This window comes from Phyllostomus hastatus, unplaced genomic scaffold, assembly GCF_019186645.2.
Source record: "Phyllostomus hastatus isolate PE091 unplaced genomic scaffold, TTU_PhHast_1.1 phas_contig_34, whole genome shotgun sequence".
NCBI classification, from domain to species: Eukaryota; Metazoa; Chordata; class Mammalia; order Chiroptera; family Phyllostomidae; genus Phyllostomus; species Phyllostomus hastatus.
Genome location: NW_025333857.1, coordinates 16,653,282 through 16,673,527, shown reverse-complemented (window position 1 = coordinate 16,673,527; position 20,246 = coordinate 16,653,282). Strand labels below are relative to the sequence as shown.

Here is a 20,246-nt window from a genome sequence, read left to right as displayed (position 1 = left end):
TCTCTGCTGATACTGAGTTGTAGTTACTGTCCTTTTTCAAAATAGCTGAATTTTAAAGTAAAACTATACTGTCATTTTATTTCTAGGTGTAAATTGACTTTTGCTGCTCACTACACATGCACATGTGACATGAAAATAGATTAGTTTTAAGGAAATGTTTAGGAACCTTTATCCAAGATAGCCAAGAAGTCACTGCATATGTGAGGTGTAGAAAGTTCACTGCAAATCAACACAGACTTTCTGCACCCCCATCTCTAATTCTTCCCTTGAAAGCTGCCATTCTATTTGAAAATCAAAACTATGCATAACAGAATTGTGCATTTTAACTTTCAAATTAAAAATTTGCAACTACAGAAAAAGGACAAACAATTGGGCCTATACAAAATGTTTGCACTGTGAAATCTCAGAAATGTATCTGAAATATTTTAACCCCGTAAGTTAATAAATGTCAAAAACAATAATATTGTCAAATCGTGTGATGTCACAAGCTCCAAAAACAAAGTTACAGATGTTATGACATCACATTCACTCATAATTATGCTGCTGCTCGGTCTGGCCATATTAAAATTAAACAGATGACTATGTCTGCTAAAAAATAAAAAGAATTTATTTTGGACATCAAACAATGAAACTGTCACCATTTATTGTATGAAACGCTCACCTAATCAATTTCCTATTAAACACAGCTTTCAACAATAGTCAGCTTTTAAAAAATTCATCAGGGCCAGTAAAAACCTTTTCCCAGTGCACAAGAATGCAGTTCCAACCACGGAGGATAATTACCCTTCTAATACTTTTATTGCCCAAGCACTTTTTCCTGTGTTCCCCATCAGTTAGGCAGGAATCTGCAGTATATTGTATCAGTGAGTTGAAGTGCTTGACCTTTGACCACATATGATTTAATAGGGACTTTTCAGCGCTGGAGCTTTCTCCAGCTCTCATACCATTAAATGAAAACATCAAACCTCAAATGTAAAACTGGAAACCACAACGTTTTGTGTTTCACAACTCTTAGCAGTTTTTAGTTAGGCTGCTTAAAGGTCAGCTTCTTCCCCTAACAGTGCTCTCCCCATACAGTAAATGTACTCAAAAGTCACACTAACTCTGATTTTGATTAAATCTTGAACTCCCCAGTCAGATACACACGTGCACCCTGCTTATTTACACGTGCATTCTTTTCTAACCACATAAGCATGCATGTATGATTTCCTGGATTTATTCCATAGTAGGGCTAATTTAAATGTCTGTTCAAGTATAGGTTCAAAAGTTAACTTTTTCCCGCCTGTTGGAAAGTTAAAATTACAAAGAATGGTGCTACAGGATCCGTTCAAAGAAAGTTAGAGCTAATCTTGTGTATTTTGGCGCCCTTTCCCTGCCAGCTACTGTACTTAGGGGGGAGGAGGAGGGAACTTGGAGATCTAGTCTGTCCCGTCTCAAGTTCAATGGCAGTTCTTCTAACCGGAGGAGAAGATGGCCATGTTCACAGCCCTAATAATAATTCCAATCACGCCACTTCGGCATCTTGTGTCAAAGTCGAAACTGGCTTCCCCGCCCCCTTCAACCTGAAAGCTGCCAAGTCCTCACACACTCTGCATTCAACCACAAGTTAATGGATGGGATATTGTGCATTAAAATGTGTCCCAGACATACTGGCGAAGAGAGGACAAGGGAAAAGGGAGACATGCACGCACACACGCGCGCGCACGCTCACACACACACACACACACACTTAGAAGGGAAAAAAATTCTACAGCAAAAACAGCAGGGCAGGAGGGGGAAAAAAAGTTTTACCAGGAGCGGGAAGAAATCCATCATAATCTTTTTTGTTAAGCGGTGGGGTGGGGGAGGAAGAGGGCTAACAATTCAGTCCTGCTTTGCAATGAACAGAGCTATATAGTACTACCCTCACTTAAAAATGTATTTTTAAATGAGAATATATAACAAAGCTGTATGTATTCACCTTAAAATGAAGAATGCTGCAAAAAGAAAGAATAGGCTACAAGATATAAATGAAATATTATCTGTACAGTAACTTTTTCCAAAATTGGGGGAGGGTAAAGCAGGAAGCTAAAGCCGGGGAAAATGCTACATTTCACTGTTTGGACTCCCAACATTATCCATTGATTCCTGCCATAAAGTATTAAACATAAACTCAAATTGACAAAGCTAAAAAAATTACATATTTTCATTAGGTCTAGAAGTCCAGTACTATAGCTCAACCAGTAAAGCAGAAATAACATTTAGGTAAAACAGTTAGTTTTCAAGGTACAAACAGGAAAAAATCTGTGTCTGAGGTGGAAGAGGGTGCAAGGGACGGACAAAACAAGGAAATAAAACCCATCATTTCAAAGCCACATACCATCGCACTGTATTGCATTAAATAAGAGATCTTGAATCTGTAACAGAACCCTGGGCCGCTGACTTCACGTGTCTCAGGTACAGTTTTGTGGATTTTTTTCAAGGGTTGTTTTGGTGTCGCTTTTGTGTTTAATTTTTTTAAAAAGGTAATCCGGGAGTAGTCTTTTTTTTAAATTATTGTTTCTGTAATGCCACAATTCTTGACCCCAGAAGAAAAGGCGGTAAAAGTCAAGTCTTAAAAGCAGGCAGCCAGTCCCAGTCTGTCTGGATATCCAGTTTTCCTTCCTCTTACTTGCAGAAGATTGTTTTTCTTGGTTGACTTGAAAGCCGTCCAGAGTGTGCGTGTGCGTGCGTGCGTGCGTGTGTTTGCTGGGTTTTATTGTTGTGTTAGCAAGACTGTTCTAGGGGTGGGGGCTGACTCTCCACCCGGGCTGCGGGCAGATGCAACCGGCGCACCCGCGGGCTTGCGCACTCGCCCTTCCTCCCCCTCGGATTGGCCTGGTCGGCGGCGGGGCAGCCCCGGAACCGCCACCCACCCGCGCACCCTTTCCGCGCTCGGTCCGCCGCCGCCACCCAGGCTTCTACTCTTTCTCCCGCTCGCCGCCAGTCCCGCCCCACCCCGGCCGGCTGGCCTGGGCGCGCGGGAAGCGCGGCTCTCCGCTTCCGCCTGGCGGCGGGAAGGAAACCGAAAGGAGGAGCCCAAGGCTGGCGCTCAGCGATGCATATTCATCAGGTCACCCGCGGCGGCGGAGGCGGGAGCCGGCCTGAGTGGGTGTGGCGGCCTGCGGGTTGCGGGCGCCCCTCGCGAGTGGTGGACCTGGTGGGGCGGGAGCGCGTGGGGGCGGGCGAGGAGGGAAGCACCGCCCGTCTGCCTGGTCCCCGGCTCCAGGCGCCTTAGTGCTGCAGCGGTCGAGGGGCTTCTCCGCGGGCGTGGGGAGAGGGGAGCGGGGACGAACAGCCGCTCGCGACTCTTCACAAAAGAACCACAGTGATTACAGAATTGTTTTGACTTCCCTACCTCCCGCCACGTTGCTCGGTCAACTTCGCAAGGCCACGTTTGTTTCCGTGTAAAGAGAGTTCTGAAATGGTCCTTAATGCGTAGCGTTATGATTAAAGCAAAACTGCCAGAAAGGGCACTTTTGGTTCCTGTGTCTTTACGTCAAAGTGAATGTCAGTAATTTAGGGGTAGGGGGAAGAAATAAGCAACACAAAAGAGATGTATGCAACCATTGGGTCCCGAGAAGTAAACACTCTAGGTGAGATTTGGTAGTGACTTAATGTTCACAAGGAAGATTTGATTAGCATTTTTTAAGTTAAAGATATGTAGTTTTCTGCATAGTTTTAAAATAATTATTTTTATTTTAAGCACTTGTGTTGGGGTAAAAATGCTTAAACTACGTTGTGATATAATTCTGTTTTTAAATTTAAATATTAAAAGTGAAAATATAACATGAGCCCTAAATTTACGTGGTACTATCCCACCTGTGTTTGGAAAAGATTTTATTACGGAGATCCTGACTAATTATGTAATTGCACAACAGACAACAATAGCTTCAAATATCCTCTAAAAATCCTGTTCAATTATGTGATTACCAGTGAGACTGGAATAACTCCCAATGAATTGTTCTTAGCTCTCTACTAAATGTGAGCATGTCAATATTTTAATCCCACTGGTGTTTACCCTCAAAGTCCAAAAGAATTTAAACAACATTGTTTTGGTTTTTAGTTCCAAAAATGTGTATTATAAAACAAGACATTTTTGGCCTCATGTCAACAAAAAAAAATGGTTGTTCTGCTCCTGAACATATATATATATATATATACATTATATAGATGTTTTGCTGTATGTGAATGATACATGTATTTTTTAAATTTTTTAAATTGATTTTAGGGGCAGAGAGAAAAACATGGATCTGTTGTTCCCCTTACTTATGTATTCATTGGTTGATCCTTACATGCGCCCTGGGGGGGCGTCAAACCTGCAGACTTGGTGTGTCCTGTGGAGGCTCTAACCAACTGAGGTACCCAGCCAGGGCCTATTTTCAATGATAATAAGTGTAAAACTAAAAATTGGATTGATCAAATTGGACTCGAGAAAATGCTAGACTTAAAAGTGAGTTATTAAACTGAAGATTTAAGAGTTCCCAATTTCCTGTCCAAAAAATTTTTTTAAAAACTATCACAATATATATTTATATTTATAACTTTGGGAAAGGACATGAAGGGTGGGGATACATACATGCACACACATATGTAGGTATGTATATCTCCATACTCAGCTATAACTGCCAAAGGAAAATTAAATTTTAACGTTTATCTTGTTCCAAGTTAGGTATTTTTAACCACTCAGCTGGTGTAACTGTAACTCAGTCTACCCAGGCAGTCAATTCAGGTGGGTAACAAACAGATCTGTTTCCATTATAGGATATCGTAATAGTAGTTTTATGGTTAAGTAATCACATTTAGCACTAGGAAACAAAAATAAAATATTAAAAATCAATGCAGCTAAATTTTAAAAATATTATTTAGGCAGGGGAGACAGTGTTTAAATGGACAATATTACCAAATTCCAAAACTTTTGTAAGTATGCCTCAGAAACTTTTCTCTCGTAATTATTTGAAGTCCGTAGCAGAGTTACCAATCCTTCCCAACATCTATTTCATGTAAAAGAGAAATGATATTACAGGAAGAATCAGTTTTGTTTACGAAATATTCTAAACACAAAATGGAGAATGGAATAGGAAAGGGAAAAGAAAAGGATTTTCTGGGCTTCTAGTGATGACTTGAATGAATCTAGACTTGGTGTCACCTGTCAGAGGATTTCTTCCTAAGCATATTATTTGCTAATAGAATGTACCACTGCAAGTCATGTTCAGCCTTTCACAGATCATCTTTTTTTACTCGCATGTCATTTGTTTCTTTTGACATGTGAAGCTTACAAGAATATTTATTCCTATGTAATCACTCTTCTGTCTGTCAAATATGTATATATATCATAATTAAATAATAACCAAGGTTTATGAAATGAGAAGGCTAATTTTTAATCATGTGTTATAGAAATCAGTCTCACTAATTAGTGGTCACCTCCTAAATCTTTTAATTGGTTAATCATGTTCTTCTAATCTACATCACTTGATTTTCTGGTTTCCATATTTTGTCATGTAAATAAATATGTAGAAATTAGGGAGTGTTTTAAAATAGATGCCTTTTTAAAAAGTTAAAGTTATCTTGGTTAAAAGTCTTTCCTAGAATGTATTAATGTCCAATATTGTTGTATAGTAATCTTTTTAGAAATTATAACTAATTATTCATGTTTAAAAATAAGAACTGTCCAATATTACTTAGACATTTTTGGTCCCCTGACACATCTAACTAAAGTGATTGCCGTAGAAAAGTTCATTTTTTTCCTGTCTTTAGTTGCAGGCACAGTTTATTCCTTAGAACATAGTAGAAGAGTTTTGAGTATACTGACACTTGAGATTTTCTGGTTCTTCCTACAGCCACTTAATTGGTAATGCAGTTTCTGTACATTTTCTTCAAATTAAGAACTTTTAAAATTGTACTAGCAACATCTGTGTGTGTGTTTATCTGTGAGAATAATCACTATATAATTATTTCTAAAAGGCATGCATTATTACAATGCTTTACGTCATAATTGAAGTAATTCCTCTACCCCATCTAAACCAGTAATTTTCAGTCATCACCCCAAAGGTGTTTATTTTATCTTACTTCTCTCTTTCTCAAAAATATAGGAAGCATGTTTTTATTTCTATTATTTTTTATTATTAAAGAGTACACACTAATTTATTAGATTATTATATTTAGTCCATCACTATGCCAGCATTTGTGCAAATTTAATGTACATAATAAAGATATAATATTTAAGATCCAATGCTAAATAAAACATGCCATCTTTTAAAACAATCGTAAAATTATTTTTTAGAGTTTAAAAAATATATAATGTATAAACCTGTGTAAGCATGCCTCTTTCATATTGCCTCTTGGAATTAGTTTTAATTATTTCTTAATAATTTAAAAATATTTCGAGAGGCTTAAGTTAGGACATTTATCAAATGCCAACTTTGGCATTTTGTTTGAGATCAGTTGATGTGGGCTGTCCCGTACAAGTTCTGCTGAGGAGGGGAGAATGCACACTTAGTCTATTGTTGTGTAGGAAGAATACCCAAGTATAAATAACAACCTCTGGGAACTATTTTTGTTTCTCACTGGTTATAGCAGTGTTTAGCTATGATCCGTTATGCCTGTTCTTTAGGCATTGATTGTAAAAATAAACACGATGCCTTTCCCACAAGACATAGTTGCTCATCATACAGAATTATATCTGTAGAAAAGACTTCAAGAGATTACTGGATAGGCCCTCACAATGAAATAGAAACTCCACACCAGCCAGGACAGGCACACCAGGTCATTTTCTAACCACTGAGACTATGGGTACAAAAATAAATATACACACACAGTGTTCCTTCTTTCACTAACTGCATGCTGCACCTGTGCACACATATATCTGATGACATCTGCTAACATAATAAATCTCCAGTGGCTTGTGGTGTCATCAAAAACCTGAGATAGTGGTATGGCTCACCGCCTCACCAAGCCCAGGGCTTGGTCTTGTTAAATTTCACAGGCTAAAAAGAGATAGTCTCAGACTCATTCTGTATATGAACCAGAGATTTTCAAGAGTGGGCTAAGGTGGTTTACCGGGTGGGGCAGGGAAACCCTCTAGTTATGACTCAATGTGTGAAAAATCTTAATCTCTGATGAATGGCAAGAAATCAAAGACATCTCTCAGCTTTGAAAAATCATTTTTATTTTCATATTTATTCTCAATTTGAAAACTTGAAGTACTGATCTTTCTTAGCTTATTTATGCCTTAAGACTTACTTCTTAAAAATCTATGAGCAATTCAATCTTCATATCTTGCTTACTCACATTTTTTATATAATTTTAGAATTTCAACTATCAAAGTACCCATTGAAAGAAAATAATAGAGTTGAATGAATTTCAGCTATAATGATAATTAAATTAAGCAAAGAAAAAGCAAGAGTTTTCTCAAAAAATCTTTCAGGAGATTTGTGCCATATATAAGATTTCTGAAACAACCTTATATATGAAAAAACCATATATATATACATATATATGAAAAAATTTCCCATATTTTTTTAACCTTTTTCATAAAAGAGAAGCATCTGGCAATCCCGGAATCAGTGAGGCAACAGGATGTAAAAAGCGCTAGACAGTCTACTGATCCTTCAAAAAAATCCTGGCAAAGGACCATCCTGCCTTTTGCTCAGTGGGCCATTTTCAAGAAGAAAGTGAATGGCAAGCCCCCTGCATCCACATCCTGTGGTTGGCTTTAGTACCAAGGATTCTTCTTGGCCTATCTAGAACATGATAGTATCATTTCAAGTTGCCTACTACTAATGAATATCAATAACCACCTTCTTTTGTCTTTATTCCATAACTAAGGAAGCCTACATACTTCTCAGGGAGTAGAGGAAGAAGGCAATCCTTGTACAAACAGGCATCACATGCTTAGCATGGGCCCTGTAGGTGCTACCATGCATGGGTAGGTACATGTTTGAGGATTTCTGTGTATATGATGAAGACCTTTGATTCTCTTATGCTCAAATTAGTGTCTTCTAAAGTTTTTAGACAAGGGTAATCTTCTCATGGGGTATCTTGAAAGCCTTCAAGTAAACAATAAATAACAACCTCTGGTTTTCTGCTCACTTTACAGGTAGCTAGTGTGAGTCTGATAGAAACCAAAGAAAAGTGTAAATAGGGATGATAAAAGTAAGGTGTTCTCCCCACAACACCCCACCCACTCAAAACCAAACCAAAGCCTGTACTATATTCAGAAGCCAAACTAACAAAGTTGGGAAACTTTTGATACCACTATTCTTCATGACATGGGAAGTCATTTTATAAACAACAAGGGGAAAAGGGGGGCAGGAGCAGTGTTAGGTGGAAGATGCCAGGCACACAGGGTTTACACTGCCTGCCCCTACTACTGCCTTCTTTTAATCACCTAGTGTTTAAGGGTGGCTGACAAACAAATACAGAAGTCAGGGTAGAAATACAAGTTTCAAGAACATACTTAATATCACTCTCTCCCTTTTTCTCTTCATATCTGGCACCATCCTGAGTTGCCCTCATTATTTCTTGTACTATTATCTCAAATTTTTGTACAAACAAAAGTAGAGACACTGTAAATAAATAATAAAATACAAATAGCATCCACCTACTGTCCCATCACCTAAAATTTTTGTTTCATTTGAATATATGCCATTCCAGTTGTGCTTCTATACATGTATGCTGCTTGCACAGTTATATCTTAAGGTGGATAGAATTTCCTTCTGCAACTTTCCCACTTAATCATCTATATCATTGATATGAGTGAAGAGGCACAAAATTGTAAAAGGTTAAAACTGGAAGAGAAACAAAACTGGCAACATCTCTCTTTTGTCCTCTCATGCTTTTAATGTTGGATTCACTGTCGATATTTAAAAATTGGAGTATTTTACTAAAAATCAGGATATCCTGCTTCTCTTGAAAAGTGGAAGGCAAGACACTTTTTGGACGAGCGTTGGGCACAGGACCTATGGGTTGGAGCGGAGCGACTGCTGCGCTCGGTCTCCACAGTCCCCATCACTCTGTCGCATTACACACAACCACTTTCCTCATTTTCGTTACCCACTTGCCTCCTGTACGCATGAGTTTACAATACTTGATCTATTCCAAATGTTCTTCTAATAGGTGAAAAATAAAAACAAGTTCAGAGAGGTAAAGTGACTTGCTTAAGGCTGCTGAGCTAGTTAGTAGCAGTGCCAGAATCATAAAATAGGCCTCCTGACTTGAAACAGGTGTTTTTTATAGTAACAATTATTTCAGAGCATGTGGGAAGCTGGTTCTGCATGCCAGTGTGACAGCCTCACCAGAACCACCATGACCACAAGCTCCTTTACAGACTGAACTGTCCCAGGTTAGCCATTCACCACCTTTTATTCTCCAGGTCAAAATTAACATTTGACATCCATAAGCCAGATGCCTGAGTCTCCATGAATCCTGGCCCTGCTCACAGCAACTCTTCCTGTTTCTCTCACTAAAAACAAAATGCCTGAATGCAAGTGAGGGAAGATGATCATTTCTTAGAGATAACATCGAATCTGTTCTTGTTGATAAAGAAATTACCTAATTAAAAAGTTAAATGGCTTACAATGTTCCATCAGACATATCTCTTAGAGGCGTGATGATAATACCACATAGCCTAGGAGACCACCACTGCCCTAGAAAAGATAAAACTCCCACATCTGTACAGAGACTGTATTTCCTGCACATTAAATCAGGGTACATGGTGCAACCAAGAACTTTTTTTCTTTTATGAATTTAAGATTTTGGAAAGTTAAAAAAAAAAGAATCATTGTTGGCAATTGTTCAACAAATGGACTCTATAAAAAAGAATAAAGAATAAAGGTTCTTAGATATACCATCTAAGAATGCCTGATCTCTATATCCATGTGGGCAATTCTTAGAATTTGTTCAGAAAGCAGGCCATGTTGTCATTGACATGAAATGTCTTGTGCAGTTTGCACTTGCTTGTAGTGCTTTGTTCTTCAAACAGAACACCCACTCTCTAGGTTCTAGTCCCAAGTGGAGAAGGACCTGAGAACAAACATACAACGTGACAGAGTCTGCACAGTAAATAATTGAGAAGGTCATACATTATGCACATGTTGAGTCTACAATTACTCTCTTGGCATGCATGGAAGTGGTCCACATTCAATCAGGCTCTAGGCTCATTCACAGAAGGTCTTAATGACCCTTGTTCTGCCCAAAACACCATGTTAGTTAAGCAACATGGGCACGCCATTCCACGTGAGGAAGCCAGACCGTCTCTGCTGGGTCTTCCTACATTGTAGATACGCAGGCTTCTTCCAGAGCATTTTAAATGTCTACCCACGAGCTGGATCTTCTTTACTGTGACCTTTGCCAGCAACTTACTTAAGCAAGCCCTCTCCTGGGGCAGTAGTTTTCTCCAGCCTTAGGTAAAGATGAGAGTCATGACAAGTGATGGTAATTACTAGGTACTGAGGTCTAATTATGGCTCTGCTCTGTTCTCAGTAGGTCCTGTACATTATCTCAGCTCTTTTAAAGATGAGGAGCCTGAGGCTCAGAGAGATTTGGTTATCAACAGAAGGTCCTAGAGCTCCTAATCTAGATCTTTCTAATTCCAAAACCCATGGCCATAGCAGACCTGTACAGGCAGAAAGGACTTAGTCATGCTGTAACCATCTTGATGAATGTGGCTCCTTCATAGGAGTTGCCTGGGGAGGTTTCTCAAGTATTCCTTAAAGCGTTTTTATCACTCTTCTTTTGAAATTTCCTTTAGAACCTCAGGCATATTCTTTTTAATATTATCAATGGAATAGATCTTGCTCCTTTGAATGTGGATTGGAGCTTTGGATACAGCCGTGATTCATTCAGTACCCTGTGGTGATTAAAGATCTCATGGAGCTGGGTTAACCAGTTTGGGTCAAGAATGTAACGAGATTATTTTCATTCTCTAGTATGTTCTACAGGTAATGGAGTAGAGACTTTAGACTTGGACTAAGAGGCACTGGGGTTTTGGATTCAATTCCTGACTTAGCCACCCAAAAGCTATGTGATTCTGGCATAGCATGTAATATCAATAATTCTGAGCCTAGGTCTCCTTACCTTCAAAAGGAACATAAGAAAAAAAGGCCCATGTCAGTGATGTTGTTTAGGGATCGAAAAATATCCTGTGTCAAACTATGTATGAACGAGTCTGAAATGTAGGCCTTTCTCAATAAATATATCCTGAATCTGTCAGATTATTATTTGTCTCCAACCTCGTCCTTCAGATGTGGTGAGAAATTGTAAATAAGGGCTAATGTGGTCTGTGACAATGACCGGACCTCGCAGCCTCTCTGGGCCTGGCATAAAGCATTCATTTGCAATTCTAGTTTAAAAACCCAGATCAATTCCCAGCCAGGGTACATGCCTGGATTGCAGGCCATGACCCCCAGCAACCACACATTGATGTCTCTCTCTATCTCTATCTCTATCTCCCTCCCTTCCCTCTCTAAAAATAAATAAATAAAATTAAAAAAAAAAAGATTCCCCTTTCCTCTCCCTCTCCCTCTCTCTAAAAAACAAAACAAAACAAAACAAAAAAAACCCCAGAGGATTATTCCCAGTTCTCTGATGCTACATAAGATGAATTTAAAAGAGGCTGTGGTGCAGTATGAAATTTGGGGGAGGTAGTTTATATCTCACCTTCACTTCTATGCTCTCATCTTAAGCAGGGGCCTCTTCCTAAACATTTAAGGAGCACCAGCCCTGTGGCAGGCACTGGCTCAAGGGAAGACATGGGACACTGCTGCTGTCCTCAGTAACCATTTCCAAAGGGCTGGCTCAATAACAGGCACAGAATGATGCTACCCAAATTATAAAAATTGAGAATCCTTTAGAACCCTGTGATACAAAGAGTTTCATTCATCTACTGAATAAGATATTCTAACTCCAGGCAACTAATGAACACTTACTTGCTATGTCCAGCAGATACAGTGTGAACAAAAACAACATTCTAGCATAGAGCAAAGAGACCTGGGATGGGGCAGGGGAACAGAGACCATGGCAGGAGCTGACAAAAATACAGAATTTGTGTGGTGTTGTTTTGAATGCATATGCTTGGGAGGCTTCTCTATGAGGTCAAAAGGGTGAACTGAGAATTCTAGAAACCTTGCAGGAAGATGTTTATCAAAAGAAGGAAAAGGGGAGTATGCAAAGCTTTTTGCAACATACAGTGTATCAGAATATCTATCTAGGACGGGGGACGAGAGCAGTATCTGAGGACAGTTTCAGAGCTTTGACAGCTCGTTGAAAACCACTCTGCCCTTTCCTTTGCAAGCCTGAGTGTGGTGAGTGATGCTTTCCCTTTCAAGCTAACCTATTTTCATTTTCATGTTAGAATACTTATTAAGCATTTTAACTCATTTATCTTCTTAAATATCCTGTGATATAGGTACAGTGTTGTTTCCATTTTACAGATGAGAAAACTAGGGTACAGAGAGAGTAAATAACTTACCCAAGGTCAATAACTCTCACATGTCATAGGCAGGATTTGAACTTAAGGTGTGTTTCTAGACCCTTGGCTCTTAACTACCAATTTTATGCAAACATTTTTTCCCCCTACATGTCCCATCCTCAGTAGAGTGGCTTTACCCAGCCTTGAAATATCCGCTCCTTTCTGTGGGGCTCATTCTAAGCCCCCAAACTCCCCAACAGGGAGCCATAAGTATGGAAAACTTTATCAGCACTGTAGAGCGACAGTAAAGACCCGTCAGGACTTAGTCACCCAGCAGGAAAGAGGTATTTTAGCAGCCTTGACCTAATTCTTTGGATCCCTAGAGGATGAGATGTAAGTGATTTCCCTCATCTCTTTTCCTGGGCTTTAAAAAAAATTACTGTCCATTCATACAATGGACTGTTAATAGAGCAATAAAAAGAAAAAACTTTATATCATGCATGTAGAAAAAAAGGCACATCATTAGTGTATAGCTAGATGAATTATCTATCACCACCATACATATTAAGCAATGGAAAATTTACTGACAATCCATAAACCACATGCTGTTTTCTGCCAATTAATACTCCCACAATCCTTCTCAAAGATAACCACTACCCTGATTTCAAATAATATAAACTTATAGTGTCTGTTTTTGAACTTTATATAAAGGGAAGCATGATATGTACCCTTTTGTGTCTGAACTGTTTTGTTCGACATTTCATGTGAGTTCCTGCTGTTGTAGGTAACCAAGTTTCAGGGGCGGTGGTTCTCACAGTGCAGTATGGAATTCTATTGTATGCATACCAGAAAATTTGTTGTATACCTGACAACTACTGGGTTGTTTCCACTTTGGAGGCAATACAAATAATGGAGATATGAGCATTCTTTTTCATGTTTTCTGGTATGCATTCTCCTGGGCATAAAGCTAGTAGAATTTCTGGGCTATGAAGTACCTATAATAAATTTTTTAAAGATTGTATTTTTTTATTTTTAGAGAGAGGGGAAGGGAGGAAGAAAAAGAAGGAGAGAAGCATTGATGGGTTGCCTCTTGCATGCTCCCAGCTGGGCACCTGGCTCACACCCAAGCATGTGCACTGACTAGGAATCAAACCTGCGACCTTTTGGTTTGTGGGAGGGTTTATGGGAGGTTGCCCAACCCAGTGAGCTACACCAGTCAGGGCACCTATAATAAATGTTAGTAGATAATGCCCAAAAGATTTCTAAACAGATTTACAAATTTATACTCCCAACAGCATTGTATGAGACTTTTAGTTGATTAACATCTTCAATAGCACTTTGTATAATTGGTCTTTTTTTTTGTTTGTTTAAATAACTGGAGTATAGTAATATCTCAATGATGGTTTTTATTTGCATTTTCCAGATGACAAAGGAGGTTGAGATACTTTTCATCTGTGTACTGGCCATTTGTATATCATCTTTGGTAAAGTGTCTGTTCAAATATTTTGCCCATTTATTTAGTTGGGCTCTCCAGTTTTTGTTTTTAATTGATTTGTAGTTCTTTATAAATTGTGAAAGAGACCTTTGTCAGTTCTATCTCTTGCAGATTTCTCTTCCCATTTTATGGCTTCCAATGTCACTCAATGTTGCAGTATTTTTGTGAGTTTTTTTAAATATACTTATTAAGGAATAGTTGCCATACAATAAACTGATCATATTTAAAGTGTACAGCTTGATAAGTTTTCACATATGTGTACACTCATGAAACTATCACTAGAATCAAGACAGGAAACATTTCAGTCACCTTCAAAATGTTTTCTGTGCCATTTGGTCATCCCTCCCTCCTGTTCCCCCACCCCTGCAGCTCCTGATGGGTTTTCTGTCTTTATCACTTGGCTTGCATTAGAATTTTATCCAAGTGGAATCACACAGCACACACTCCTTTTTGTTTGGCTTCTTACATTCAGCATATCTTGACATTTATTCATGTTCTTATACACATCAATAGTTCATTTCTTTTTATTATGGAGTAGTATTCCATCATATAACTTATCTATCATTTGTTGGTAGACAATTAGATTGCTTCCAGTTTTTTACTATTTTATAAAGCTATTATGAGCATTTGTGTACAAGTCTTTGTACAGTCATAAGCTTTCGGTTCTCTCCATTAAATACCTAGGAATGGAGATTCTGGGCTTATGGTAGATAACTTGTGAAGGTTTAACTTTTTTAGGAACTGTCAAATTGTTATCCAAAGTAACTGTACCAGTTTACAATTCCATCAGAAATGTGTGAGAGTTCCAGTTCCTTCACACCCTCACTAACTTAGTACGACCAAGTCTTTTATTTTTAGACATTCTAAAGGTATGTGGTATATTCTCTTACCATTTTAACATTGGTTTGTCTAATGACTCATAGTGTCTAGCATCTTTTTATGTGCACATTTATCATTCTCATATCTTCTTTAGTAAAGTGTTTATTCAAATCTTTTGCTGATTTTAAAATTTGAGGTGTTTACTTTCCTATTGTTGAATTATTAGAGCTTTTTTGTATATTGTAGATACAAGTCCTTTATCAAATATTTAATTTGCAATATTTTCTCTCAGACTGTGGCTTTCTTTTCAGTCTCTTAGCTATGTTTTTTGTAGAGTAGAATTTTAAAGTTTTGGTGAAGTTATAGTTATAAATCATGCTTTTTGTTGGATATCTAAGAAATTTTGCCAAATCCAACATCACAAAGATTTTTCTACCAATTTCATTTGGAGTTTTTACACTTTTATGGTTTACCTTGAGGTCTATAATCTATTTGATGTAATTTTTGTATGTAATGCAAAGTGTGGATTGGAATTTTTTTCATGTGGATATCTCATTGTTGCAGTACCACTTGTAGAAAAGACTGTCTTTTCTCTACTGAATCCCCTTTATAGTATCATCCATATATGTTGTGGGTCTGTTTCTGCATTCTCTGTTCTATTTCATTGATCAGTTTGTCTATCTTGATGTCAGTAGCATACTATTTTAGTTACTATAGCATTACAATAAGGCTTGAAATCAAGTATTGTTAGTACTCTTAATTTGTTCTTTTTAATACTATTAATGAATTAATCCAGTGTTTTCTTTGCTTTTTAACAAGTTTTCTCTAAGAAACCCTCAATGTGATCAGACAGACACTCTTCCAACTTGGAAGCTGGAAATAACACCTGTGGATTTTAATTCGTTCATTCCTTTGGGCTTAAAAGTCACTTTAATTCAAAGATCTTTCATAAATTGCATGAGCCTGAAGGGAATGGGGTTGTGGTAGAATTAAGCCAAATAGTCATCAGCAATTATGGTAACTGACAGCCATCTGAGAACCTGACCTTTTTGGAAAGAAACACTACAGACTGACCTCTTGGGGGCCGGAAAGCCCAGGTGGAAGTTGGAAGGAAAGAGAGCCTCTAAGTTATAGTAATTCTTGCCAATTACCAGATATTGTGCTCGCTGTTTTGCATATAGCATCTTATTTTATCTAGGATCACTGTAGTTTCCATTCTAGGAATATGTACTAGAGCAGGGTCAGCAAACCTTTTCTGCAAAGGGCCAGAAAACTGGAGGCAGTGTCAGCCTCACGGTCGTGGGCCTGTGCATGAGCACAGCACTGTGTGCTCAGAAAGGTTCTGTGCTTACTTTCATGCTCTGCTGTCTCCATGCTGACAGTCTTGGCCTTTTTTTTTCAATAAGAGTCCCTGAATTTTCATTTTAATTCAGATATTCTGTAACCAATCCATACTTTAGGCTCTGCAGCCAGATAGTCTCTGATGCCCCGATCCAACTCTGTCACGTTGCACTAAAGTATCCACAGACAATATGTGAACAACAAGTCCAACTGTACTGCAATAAAACTTTATTTATAGACATTGAAATTTGAATTTAATGTTATTTTTACATGGCATGAGGCAGTTTTCCCCTTTTGTTTTTTACTGCCTCACTTACAACATAAAAACCTTCTTTAGCTCACAAGTTGTACAAACACAAGCAGTAGGTTCTGTTTGGCCTGTTGGTAATAGATTTCCATCCCCTCCCTCGGGAAACTACTGTGCATGTGCAACAGGAGGCATGTACAGGAAGTTCACATCAGAATTGTTCCTAAATACTCCAGACTAGACACAACCAAAAGTCCCTACAAAGGTAGAATGGATACATACATGGCAGTTTATTTATATATAATATGTGGTTGAAAGAAAGCAAGTTGTAAAAGAATACATGCAGTATGACTTTATTTATAAAGTTAAAAAACAGGCCTGCATGAGTGCTAAAACTGAAATTAAAAACCAATAAAGCAAGGAAATGATCTTAAGAAAAATCAGGATGATGGTTACCTCTTGGGAGAAGGAGGTGATGGGGAGGAGACTGCTGAGATACAGATAATGTATTCTTGACCTGGTTCTTGTTTATCTTCATGTTTGCTTTATATTTATTCCTTGAGCTATACCTTTTATGTATCAACTCTGAAATGTATATTCCATCATTTTAAAATTTTAGTTACTGATTCTAACCCTGAGTTGGCATTTGGAGCCTCATTTCAGAGTGAGGCTGTGGGACAGGGGACTGCGTGCCCAGGGCAGGCCACATGTTTCCCACTTCCTGAAGCTTCTCTGATACAGTTTTGAAGACCTTTGGCATCCATCTGGCCCTGGGCTTCACGTTTGCCAAAAAGAGTCTCAGCTTTTGAGCACTCAAATGTTTTTCCTTTCAGTTTACTTTTGTCTCAGACACTAATACTCTCGGCCAAATTCCCTCAAGGTCAAATCCACGGTACTATAGGCTCCACTGTTGTGAAGCCTTTCTCATTTGCAAATTCCTTTTTTCCTAATTTCAAAATCTAATTATAAAAAATTCAGTCACATTGAATTGGGCAGTGGATGTGGGTCCTGGCTACTTTCCCTTCACCCCTCTGTTCCTCAGTGTTTATTCGCTTCTGAATTTTTTGATACCTCCTTGTTCTGCATGTATGGCTGTGTGTTGTCATTAACTGGCCAGGGCTAAATTGAAAGGAAAAAAATATGTATTCGTGGACATGATTTTAGGACTTGAGTTTAGGAGGAAACCAGCTGGAGTTTGCACTTCACTCAGCCTATCAGCTGTGTGTTCATAGCCAATGTCCCAAACTCTGAGTCTTCTTTCATTAATAAAAGGGAGGGCTAGTAACTATGAGAGTCATTGTGAAAATTAGGTAAGTAAAGGTTAAACAAGAAAACCTGTGATATGTACCGTGTTCAACACCTTGTGCTACTGCATGACTTGTGGTGCCATAAATTTTAGTTTTCTTTCTCCCTCCTTCCTTCTTTTCTTCCTTTCTTGGCTTTTGCAAGCTTTTTCTCTGTCTACCCTCACCAACCGTCTTAATCCAACAATTGCATAATGACAGAAAAGGGTGGTAGACAGATTTGGGGCAGGAAAAAAATTAAAGGCAGAAAGAAAGATTCTGAATGCTCATGGATGAGCTTGGGAAAAGAGCATACACTACACTTTACTTGCCTATTCTATTTTATACTTATTTTTCCTTGAGCTCACAGTCCTCTTTCACACCTAGAAATCCAAGAACCATAGCAAGGCTGCTGTCAGATTCTTTTGAGAGCCTAAGAGAAACCATCATCATGGTTTTAAGGATAAAAATTGCTTCCATGTAAATTACTTAGAACCCTGTCTGGCATATTGTCAGCACTCAATAAACATTGGATATTATTATTGTTGTTGTTGTTATTATCATTATTATTGCTCAAGACAATATCTCAGTACATGTGACAGAAGTTGTAAAGCCATTAGCTGCCTTGGCAAATGCATACCAAGTTACAAATGAAAGTTACGATTTTTATGTGTTTGTTGTTGTTGTTGTTTAAAGCATTTCCCAGTGCTCCTGTCATTTTTACCCAAAAATGTTTCATTCTGCCTTTTCCAGAACAAACATCATTATAATCACTTCTTGTTCACATCTCTGATATCCCCATGGCTCTTGCTGCCCTCACTGGTAATAGCAACACCTCTGAATTCACTACCATCTGCAAATATCATTAGCTATTGTTTTTTCCCTCTCCTACTCTATTAATGAAGATGTTAATTAAGACCAGAACTAACACTGACCCCAGCAGCAATCCACTAGACATTTATCCAACTGGATAAACTTCTGTTAGTCATTACCCACTGCTCATAGACATTACCACTACTCCATTCTCTTCATCTGCTAATTTGTGAGAGACCAAGGGAATTAAGGGAAACCAGTGTTATTTAAAAATTAAACTCTGATACTTGGGGTTTTGGAAAGGGATTTGGTGGAACATCAGAAGGTCATTTGTCAGTAGTATGCATGAGTGAAGTGAGCCAGCCTCCAAAAGAATTTGGCAATTGCCTGGCGAGGCTTATTGGCTTCTGAGAATTTAACAATACACTGTAAGGCTGGAGTACACCAACACAAATTGCAGTTTTCTTTTCAGCCACTTCCTTTTATAGATGAGCAGACTGAGGTCCAAGTGGTAAAGAGACTTGTCCAAGGTCACTTCCCTAGTTAGCGATGGAACCTGAGTTGGAACTTGAGACCCTGACTTGCAGTCTCATGCTTTTTGTAGGAGCAAAGTTGAGCATGCTGCAGAAAGGTTCTGTTCAGACACCTGCACATTAGCATGTGCCCACTAAATCCTCACCTCATGGAGAAGCACAGTGCCCATCAACTTCATCTTTTGGTCTCCGGTAAACCATCTCCTGTAGTAGGAGTTCTTTACATACTTATTAAAGGAATGAGCATTATTCACCACAATGTGCTGTTCTCTCAACCTATAAATTAGTGGTTCTCAACCCTGGCTAAACATTAGAATCGCCCAAGGGAGCTTTTAAAAAAAATACAGATGCCCATACCACACCCCTAGAGATTTTAATTTAATTGGATTGAGGAGAAGCTCAGGCCCTGGTAATTTTTTAAAGCTCCCCAGGTGATTCCAATGTGCAGCCAGGATTGAGAGCCACCTCAGGGGATAAAGTGTTTTTTGAAAGACTCCTCAACTGGGAGGTTTCTTGTTCTATAGGATGGGGTCAGTACAGAACTGCTATAACTGAGCAATTAGATGCAAACCTTTCTCTTAAACTAGAAACTGATGACTCTTCAAACCTTTTCCTCAGGAAGAATACAAATTACAATGCCCACTCAAAATGATGTAGTTTGGAATCTATTAATCTGTTGGTACTATTTATACCTGGCAATTTTTCCAGAACTTAACTGTGTAGGCAGCAGTGCCAACGTAAAGCTCTCAAGTGGTCCCAAAGTGAGTTACTGGTTTAGTACAAAAGCTAGCCCACTGGAACAAAGTCAAGCCAAGAACAGAAGATGTAACAGTGCTTGAGGAGTTGGCTTATTTAGGCATTAATACCCATTGTACCCATTGCAGTAACAAATGCCTTCCTGCCACTACTGTGGCATTGAAGCCATAATGAATGAAAAATGTAGGTCAAAGACAAAATAAGGAAACATAATCTCAGGCTTCTTCCTGGACAAGTGCCCATGAAGAATAAAAGACAAGGCCCTGGAAGGTTTCAGAGGCTGCTAGTCTTCTGACATCACACTTTGTGGTCTTTTCCATTTTAGGGAAATGTCCCTAAATGACTAAGAGCCTAGCCACACACACACACACACACACACACACATACACACACACACACACCAGAATTTGGGGATAAAGAATGCTCGTGTTTGTTTGTGCAGGTTGTTTACTGCCCAAAGATGCCTAGTGCATGGAGATCAAAATCTGCAGAAAGTTTTTTTTTTTTAAGGTGCTTCCAGGAAGGACAAGTA

The 20,246-nt window shown here is 38.6% G+C and overlaps 1 protein-coding gene across 7 annotated transcripts in view; it reads right to left on the bottom strand.

The window, feature by feature from the left end:
• The window catches only part of NFIB (nuclear factor I B), a 429,811-nt gene that overhangs the window by 231,189 nt on the left and 178,376 nt on the right, over positions 1-20,246 (bottom strand). Inside the window, exon 1 of one of the 7 annotated variants that reach the window (XM_045840346.1) lies at positions 2,360-2,498. The exons of the other annotated variants lie outside the window; for them this stretch is intronic. Within the exon in view, the coding sequence (XP_045696302.1) occupies positions 2,360-2,377 (18 nt within the window). The 5' untranslated portion in view covers positions 2,378-2,498. Of the gene's footprint in view, positions 1-2,359; positions 2,499-20,246 lie in introns of those variants that run through there. 7 annotated transcript variants of the gene reach the window in all.